This window comes from Microtus ochrogaster, unplaced genomic scaffold (genome assembly GCF_000317375.1).
Source record: "Microtus ochrogaster isolate Prairie Vole_2 unplaced genomic scaffold, MicOch1.0 UNK3, whole genome shotgun sequence".
Lineage (NCBI taxonomy): Eukaryota > Metazoa > Chordata > Mammalia > Rodentia > Cricetidae > Microtus > Microtus ochrogaster.
This window is the reverse complement of record NW_004949101.1, coordinates 16,760,385-16,769,929: the sequence shown is the minus strand read 5'-3', so window position 1 is coordinate 16,769,929 and position 9,545 is coordinate 16,760,385. Positions and strand designations below refer to the sequence as shown.

Sequence of the window (9,545 nt, the reverse complement as noted above, 5' to 3'; positions counted from 1 at the left end):
CCAGAGGAGGGTACCAGATCTCAGTACAGGTGGTTGTGAGCCACTATGTGGTTGCTGGGAATTGAACTCAGGACCTCTGGAAGAGCAGCCAGTGCTCTTAACCTCTGAGCCATCTCAAGAAAACAAACTGTCTTTTTTCATTTTACATACCAATCCCAGTTCCCACTCTTTCCCCTCCTCCCATCCCTTCCTTCCCCCTCCCACATCCACTCCTCAGAGAGGGTAAGGCACATTGCTTTGGTGAAGGTCCAAGCCCCCCCCCCAAACATTTAACTAGTTTATTTATTTTTATTTTATGTGCATTGGTGCTCTGCCTGCATATATATCTGTCTGTGTGAGGGTGTCTGTTTGAGGGTGTCAGATCTTGGAGTTACAGGCAGCTGTGAGCTGCCATGTTGGAGCTAGGAATTGAGCCCAGGTCTTCTGGAAGAGCAGCCAGTGCTCTTAACCTCCAAGCCATCTCTCCAGCCCCTGGTACCACATTCTTAGGAGCCTGTTTATCCGCTCTTAGATTATATCTTTCCACAGGCCTCTCGTGGATCCCAGTGGCTCTTCTGGTTAGTGAGCATTGTTCGTGTCTCCAACAGTGTGCTCTGGCTCGGAGGAAGTCTCTTGCTTGTTCACTTTTGCGTAAATGTTCAGGAGCAACCATGCTTTCATGCTACACTTTATGTAGTTCAGCACAATCACAGAGGAGACTGCAGACTTTCTTTGTGTACCATATTACTTTGAAGTTTTCCTAAACCAATCTCCCTCTTCACCTTGTTTTTGATATGCTGGTGCAGTTGCTTATACCTTCTGTCTCATGGCATGAAAACAGGGTAGCATTTGGAAACTCAAAGTCATCTGTTCCCAATTCAATTCCATATAGTTTACTTTTTCCTGCATATGTACATCTTTGCACAGATAAGTATACACATGTGAGCATTGGAGGCCAGAGGTTAACTTCCGTATATTTCTCTGTCACTTGCCCACATTCAGTTGTTTTGAGACAGGGCCCTTCACTAAGTGTGGAGCCCACTGATTATCTAGAAGGCTGATTCGAAAGCCTCAGGAGCCTCCTACGTTTAGCCCTTAGCTGAGATTACAAGCAAGCAAAATCATGCTTGACTTTTTATGTCGGTCCTGGGGATCTGAACTAGGTCCTTAAACTTGGTACAAGTATTTTACTCACTGAACCATTTCCTAAGCCCCATTTGCAGTTTTCTGCCCCATCTTTCCATATTTATTTATATATTTTTCATTCAAGATTTTAGTTTACTTCTCCATTTTTCTTCAAAAAGAGTTACACCAATCTCTAACCATGTACCAAAGAATTCGCCTTCAGGATGTAAGAGTATTGACTAGAGTATGCTTCCTGAGAGTCAGGAAATGTGACTGGTGAACCTTTTTTAAAAGGTCTTTTTATTCTGGGGCTGGAGAGAAGACTCAGCAGTTAAGAGTGCATACTGATCTTCCAGAGGACCCAAAGTTGGTCTCCAGTGTCCATGCTGGGCAGTTCACAACCTCTTGTAATATTAGTTTGCCCTCTTACGGCCTCTGTGAGCACTGCAGTCACATGTACAAACCCACACTTGAGTTGCATATATACACATAATTTAAAAAAGAAATAATTTGTTTTAAAAGTTTTTTCTATATGTGGAAGTTAATAATGCATCTGATACTCTCACCATATCCTAATGAAGCACCTGGAATTCAAATCAGAAGAATGAGCTTAGATTTCAGTAATTGAACTAGTAATATACTACTTCTATATAATTTCTAAAACTTTGTTTTCTTTCCTTTTCCCCTTTTATAAAAGAAAATATCTGTGGTATTGGCTGGCATTTGGTTGGAAACTCATGTCTGAAAATCACTACTGCTAAGGAAAATTATGACAATGCTAAGTTGTCCTGTAGGAACCACAATGCATTTTTGGCTTCCCTTACATCCCAGAAAAAGGTGGAATTTGTCCTTAAACATCTTCGATTAATGCAGTCATCTCAGAGCATGGTGAGTTAACATTTTCTGAACTTCGGTTTCTAATACCACCTTTCTTCTGAGGGCACAACAGCAGCCTATGTGTAGAAGGCCCCAGTTGCATATCATGTACCTGATAAGAGAAAGAATTCCAGTAAATGATTAATAGTAGACTGTGTACCTGTACTTCAGAATCTTTTGTTTTAATGCCTTTCTTCATGTATTAAAGAGTTCAGTACTTTGAATATTTTGGTAGTCATATTTATTAAGTATGAGATAGGAATATATGGAATGAATAATAATATGTACATGTATTTTGGTGTCTTAGTCAGGGTTTCTATTACTATGAAGAGACACCATGGCCATGGCAATTCTTAATGCAAATATTTAATTGGGGCTGGCTTACAGTTTCAGAGGTTCAGTCCATTATAATCATGGTGGGAAACAAGGCAATGTGTAGGCAGACGTGGTGCTGGAGTAAAGAGCTGAGAGTTCTGCATTTTGATCCTCAGGCAACAGGCAGTGAACTGTGTCCAACAGCGGGAGTAGCTTGAGCATATGAGATCTCAAAACCCACCTCCACAGTGACACACTTCCTCCAGCAAGCCCACACCTACAAAACCACCTCACTCCCTATATATAGGCCATGAATCTGTGGAGGCCATACCTATTCAAACCACCACAACTGGTGACATTAGATTATTTCGTACTAGATTTTCATATCTAGATCCTTCTTGGAGAAGGGAGGGTACAAAGCTAGCTATCTAAGTGTTATTAAGCCGTTCGCATCCCTTAAGGAGTTATAGCATGTCATGTGATCCCCAATAAGAAGTGTAAAACCTGGCTAGCCCAGAAGAGGGCACTTTCTTGCTAAGGCTTCTGAATTCAGAAAGGTCCAAATTCTCCTACTGTCAAGCTAAGTTCTTGAACAGCATGTAGTTGATGTTACATGATTCCATTTGGCATTTTTCATGCAAAGTCTAAGAATTGTGATGCTAAAGTTCATCGGGTAGGTATTCACAGAGCAGATTTTCTGTCTGTGCTGGCTATGGTACAGGGAGATATGGGGTATATGTTTTTGTCTAGCCAGGAGAAAAGAGAGCACGGCATCGCATTTCTCATTTGGCACCACCTTCTCATGACATGTGTCACGGCCACCCTCGTCCCGCAAGGATGAGTGACCACCGGAGCTCTTCTCACTGCAGTTTTATTCCAGGACTTTATACACTTCTCTCTCTCTTCCTTTCTCTCCCTCTCTCCCTCTCTCCTTCCTCTCTTTTCTCGGGCAAACCTCTCTCAGCCCTTAAGTAGGCATGGCTGCCAACCCCGAGCTGCCAGGTGGGCACTGCCCATAGGTTCACGCATATGCAGGCAGCTGATAATCATTGCGTGATCATAGCATAGGTCAGGCCTTAGCCATCTCAGGAGTTGATTATACATCTTCATCAGGTGTGACACCACGGAGCTCGCTACAGTTCCCCCTTTTGTTTTGTAAAGCAAACAGGTAAGAGTAGAGGTCTGATCTCTGTTAAAAATGGAACATGTACTAGTGTTTGTCCAGGTGTCATCCACTCAGAGAACACTAGACCTGTCCGGTGCCTTTTTTTACAGAGGTGGGAGCTAGATACCAACCCACATGCAATCAGACTTGCTCTTCTTGAGGCTGATGTATGCTTACCTCAATGCAGTGCACAAGCCTTGCATCCTGTGCTCGCTTACATCTCTAGCCAAACTTGGGGAGACTGTCCTGTTTCAATGGCCGTGAAGGCCTGAATGATCATAACTGCATTGCAATGCTGTGAAACCCTTATGTGACAAATGCACCATAGGCATACCAGGGAGGCAAGCACCATTAAGCCTGTTAGGGCTCTTATTCCCGCCCACTCCTTCAGATGATCCATGGAGTGATCCAGGAAGATAGTTCTTCTGCCAGGCTGGTATCCATGCGTGTGGAATTTGCAGTCACCATCGTCACTTGCAGCTTTTCCAGTTGTTGTCTGAATTCACCAGACCAATTACCTAAAAGATAGCTAGACAATTCTTTAAATTTTTCATATCACACACAGCTTGCGGCAGCAGCAAGGGCAGTCAGAACTGGTAGCAGAGGGGCCAGCACAGAGGAGAGGAAGTTCATTTCTTAACTCTGCATCTGTCTTGCTTTCCCCTTCCTGGCTTTCCTCTGCCTGCTCCTGTCATTAGGAGTGGCTTTGCCATGACTCCAGGAGCAGTCAGAAACCACTGTTCCTTCAGCAGTCCCCTAAATAACATACCCCAGCTGCCATACCCCCGTGTCTCATTTATTCCTGTCAGCTGAGTGCATGGAGGACACCTTCTCCCTCGTGCACCTCTTTGGCTTCCCTAGCAGCCCAGCTGATCCTGCTTCTGCTCTGAAAGGGCCCGCTTAAATTATCTTATAGGGAATTTGGGCATTGTCAATCTCTCTGGCTACTTCCTGCTGAGCAGGGACTGTTGCATTTTTAAAGGTATTTACTACAATCTACTGCCATTTTCCAGTCGCACTGGGACTCAGATCGCAGCAACAGCAGGGGAGAGGCAGAGGCTCCTCCCCACCGGGCTAGGACAGAGGTTCAGGCCAACCCATCTTACCCTGTGCTGTGCTTCTATGCCCTGAGGCAGGTCCTGGTGTGTGCAGCTTTGCAGACCCTCAGTGCTGCTTGGCCTTGGAGCCACCTGGAGCTCCTTGGCCTTGGAGCCGCTGTTGCTCACACTCCACTGCAAACTCTGGGGGTCTCGGTAATTCAAACCACATGAATATAACTCCCTTCCTTAGCATACCTTGTTCAGTGGCAAAATTCAGATCTCTACCAGGCTTGTCCCAGGATGACACATTAAGATTGCCAGAGACGGCAAACCAAGAGGCAATTGTGTCACATTTAGCCAAAAACCTCTCCAAAGCGCTTCGTAACAGCTCGTTAAGAGCCAGAAAAATCAGGTGTGATGTTGAAGCGCCCATTCTAAAATCCCATTCTTAAACTGTCCACTTTGGTTGTGGCCCTCACTTTAAACCGTCCACTTTGATTGTGGCTCTGACTTTAAACCGTCCGCTTTGGTCGCGGCCCTATTACCCCCACTCTCCCTTCTACCGGTGAAAACCCGCTTTTTGTTGCTGATCCCCAATCTTTACCTTGAGGATTATTTGGTGCACCCCCTGACTGCAGCAAGTTCTGGGCTCCAGATAGAGAGGTTTGGAGGTTCCCCGTACGAGGCCACCACTTGTCACGGCCACCCTCGTCCCGCAAGGATGACGCAACCACCGGAGCTCTTCTCACTGCAGTTTTATTCCAGGACTTTTTTTTACTTTCTCTCTCTCTTCCTCTCTTTCCCTCTCTCTCTGGGCAAACCTCTCCCAGTCCTTAAGTAGGCATGGGCTGCCAACCCCGAACTGCCAGGTGGGCACTGCCCATAGGTTCACGCATATGCAGGCAGCTGATGATCATTGCGTGATCATAGCATAGGTCAGGCCTTCGCCATCTCAGGAGTTGATTATACATCTTCATCAGGTGTGACATCACGCAGCTCGCTACAGACATGAGCAAGTGTAGTATGGATTCTGGCTGTTAAGTCCCAGGAAGTCCATATATCCTGAAATGAGCTCAAGCTGGACTAGAGAAGGATTTCTGGCAGTAGATAAAAGCTAGCATTCCTCAGAAACCTGTGAAATTGGTCCCCATCTGTCAAAAGGCGTCATTTCCTTATCACTGTGACGCCTGTTATTGTATCAAGGCACATATTAGTCACCAGGCCCCTCAGTATCACAAGTACCTGTTCTGCACCTCAAAGTCCAGGCTAGTCTCCTAGCCCTCCCCCCTCGGCTACTCTTCCTGATAACCTACACATTGCGTCCATCTCACAATTCTCTCTTCATCGCCTGCGCTCTCCACTGTTCTTTCCCACTATCCCATTCCCCTAGCCCTGGCCATATCCAGTCCTTTTCTCTTTCCAGTCACATAACTAATAAAATATTCAATAGCAGAGAGTAGTAGAGGTAGAGATGGAGAGGTAGCAAGAGGATAACAAAAGATGAGAGTGTGGGGGTGAACAGATCATGTGGATTATAAGGAAGACAGGTATTTTCGGGGAGAAGGGCCAGGAGACTAGCATGGATTTTGAAATGTATAACAGGTACTTGTGATACTAGGGAGCTTGGGGGGAAGGGGCTGCTCACAGAGGCCAGAAGAGGGTATTGGATCCCCTGGAGTTAGGGTTACAGTTGTAAGCTGCTTGATGTGGGGGCTGGGATCCAAACTCTGGTCCTCTGGAAGAGCAGCATTATCTGCTGAGCCATCCCTCTATCTCCTATAAAGATTTGTTGTTGTTGTTTTGTTTTGTTTTTAAATTGCAATGGGGAGCCAGGCACTGCGCATCATGCCTTTAATCCCAGCACGCAGGAGACAAAGACAGGCATATCTCTGTGACTTCAAGGCCACCCTGGTTTATATAGGGAATTCCAGACAAGCCAGGGATACATAGGGACACCTGCCTCAAAAACAAAAAACAAAAACAAACAAAAAACCCAAAATAACAAAGTTGGAATGAGAAAGAAATTTCAGGGCTACCCAAGACTGTAGCTCAGTAGTAGAGTTCATGCCCAGGAGACCCTGGATCTTACTCCTTACAGCAAAAACAGAGGAGGCAGAAATTATTCTACAGGTTCGTGACTTTTTAAAAAATAAAATGTAGCATGGAGTTAGGTAAAATGTGACACATACTCAGATAAATAGATAAAATGTGATTATGGATATTTGTCATTGTTTAGGGGTATTGCTTACAAGTTGTTATTGGTAATGGTCAGGAAAAAAGCTTACCAAAGGAAATTAGATTCAAGGTTTTTATTTTAAAAAGAAAAAAGGGGCTATAGATATAATAGGATAAAAGGGTAGATTATTGAATCTACTCTGAAAAGAAAAAAGGAAGGATATAGATATAATAAGATAAAAAGATAGATTATTGAGTCTACTTTTAAAAAACAACTACTAGTTTTAAATGCTTTACATTGGATTGGACTTTTGTATATTGTATACAAATGTATGTTTATGCAAATTTGAAATTAATTTTGTTAGAACATACTGTACATACATCTCTACTCTTGTTCAAGGTATTCCACCTATACAACTCATTTAACAATGTAATGCAAATTTCTAGTCCTTGAAAATTATTATTACCAACTGTTTAGGATAATAAGGAAATGCAGGTTAGTTTCAGTCACCTATTACAGTAGAACTTGTAGTCACATTAGGTATGTTTTCGAGGTCAAACAGAGGTATATTTTAAGTAGACATGTCATTTTCAAACACTTCAGAGATCTACAGAGTATGGCATTTAAGATGTTTTAATAACATAGATTCTTTCTTCTTTTTTTTTTTTATGACAATGAGACATGTTTGCTCTTGGCAGCACCAATCTACTTCAGAGAAGATAATGGACTTTGAAGAAACTCCACATGGAGTTTACTTCCTTTGTGGCAAAAGTAAGCCACTGGGCAAGAAAGTACCCTTGCCTCAAACCACTGCCACTTTCCTGTCCTAATGGGACAAGCAGGACACAAGAAGAGAGTGACTGCCAAACCTTTAACAGACAAGGCAGGGAAGTACTTCAAAAACCCTGCTTCATAGAAAAGCCTGTCAGATATTCTAGGACTGTAGGCTGAAGATGAATGCACCAATGTTGCAGAGGAACTTTGGGTGACTGTCTAGGCAGACAGCTATTTCTGTCATTTCTCACAATTTTCAGAATTTACTTGCTCTCACTTCCTGCTTACCCAGTTAATATTATTTCCTTCTTGGGTCTCTGAGAGAGTTGAAGACTAGATAGTTAAAGTTTTCCTTGTTTACCAGACACAGAAAGCAAGTTATAATAGAAAGTAAATTAGGTACAAGACTTCAGACTCACCAAGACAAGAATAGATATGGAGTATTTTCTCTGAATTCTTCAAATGCAAATGGACTAGACATCGTTGATAAATTTAATGCCTGTATATATCATATATAGTTCACATCTTTAATCCCAGTATAGGGAGTCATACCTTTAATCCCAGCACTAGAGGGGAATATAAGATGGGAGGAGACAGAGGCTCATCTCTGTCTGCAGTCACCCAGCCTTGGTAGAGGTAAGACTTTTCTAGTGGCTTGTCTGTTTTTGCTTTTCTTATCTTCAACTTGAACCCCAATATCTGTCTCTGGGTTTTTATTGTTCATGCTACAATATATACATAGACACAGTAGACTGTGATCTCACCTTTAAAAAAAGAAGGAAAGTATCACCTTGAACAACAGAGATGAGCCTGAGATTTGGCAGTTACATAGCAGAAAAACTGGCAGTTACATAGCAGAAAAACTGGAAAAGAAAATGTATGTGTTAGGCTGTGCCCTGTGGCTAATGGAACGATTTTTAAATCATCTGAACTGGCCATAGAGGCTCAGGTTAGGCATACAATCTATATTTTAAAAGTATTAGTAAGGTGACTTCATTTATGAACCTTATTTGTGGATCTGTGGGGTATGCCCAAACTAGTGTTTTTTATGTCAAAGCCTGTTTTGGTAAAGACACGCTTGTATTCTTAACTGTCTTTTTTTTTTTTCTTTTGCCTATAGTCCAAGCTCACTCTGACTCCATGGGTTGGTCTTCGTAAGATCAATGTTTCTTACTGGTGCTGGGAGGATATGTCTCCATTTACAAATAGTTTGCTACAGTGGATGCCATCTGAGCCCAGCGATGCTGGCTTCTGTGGGATCTTGTCAGAGCCTAGTACTCGGGGATTGAAGGCTGCAACCTGCATCAACCCACTCAATGGCAGTGTTTGTGAAAGGCCCGGTAAGGACATGGATGAGTACGGTGCTCCAGGAGGTTTACCAGGAAAGCAGAGGAGGCGTAGTTGACTGAGCACTGAGATATATAGGGTACATGTGACAGCAGTTAGTCAACACTGATTCAGGCCTATTTATTTTAAACAGAACACAAAATCCCAATGTAGAAGGAAATAGTTTGAGTCATACTCAAAACCAAAAATAAAATTACTGAAAGAATCTAATATTGAGCTAGACTGTTTTGTTGACCACAAAAGTGTTGAAAATCGTTCTGAAAGGTGATTTCCTTTGTGTTGGCAGAGAAAGGCTATGGAAGAAAGAACAACACAGAAACCAAAAACCTTTAGAAAAGCAGCAAATCAGGACAGTACTCAGAGAGCTGCTGTGGGGAGGGCATTGCAAAAGACACCGATAGAGCCAACCCCAGGCTGTGGCAGTCCCGTGCTGAAGCTAAGGCTGGACTCCATGATGGCGGGCCCAGCACAGCCACACACAAATGAGAACTCAGAAGCAAGAGGGGCAAGTACAGGTTATTTTGGGAGGCTGAGTTCCATTCCCAGCAGGTCTTGAGTAATACTGAGGTGTTAGGTTGAAGAGAGTCACAGCATGGGAGTTGCCTTAGGAAAAGGTTTCTAAAGAACTTAAAAAATACTTACTATTTTTTAATAATGTGGGATTTGTGTGTGTGTGTGTGTGTGCATGGGAGTTGCCTTAGGAAAAGGTTTCTAAAGAACTTAAAAAATACTTACTATTTTTTTTTTT

At 43.1% G+C, this 9,545-nt stretch overlaps 1 protein-coding gene across 2 annotated transcripts in view; it reads left to right on the top strand.

Annotated features, from left to right (window-relative positions):
- The window catches only part of Atrn (attractin), a 148,019-nt gene that overhangs the window by 76,433 nt on the left and 62,041 nt on the right, over positions 1–9,545 (top strand). For both annotated transcript variants that reach the window (XM_005365595.2, XM_013353177.2), the window contains exons 15-16: positions 1,802–1,992; positions 8,571–8,790. In XM_005365595.2, the coding sequence (XP_005365652.1) occupies positions 1,802–1,992; positions 8,571–8,790 (411 nt within the window). The remainder of the gene's footprint in view (positions 1–1,801; positions 1,993–8,570; positions 8,791–9,545) is intronic.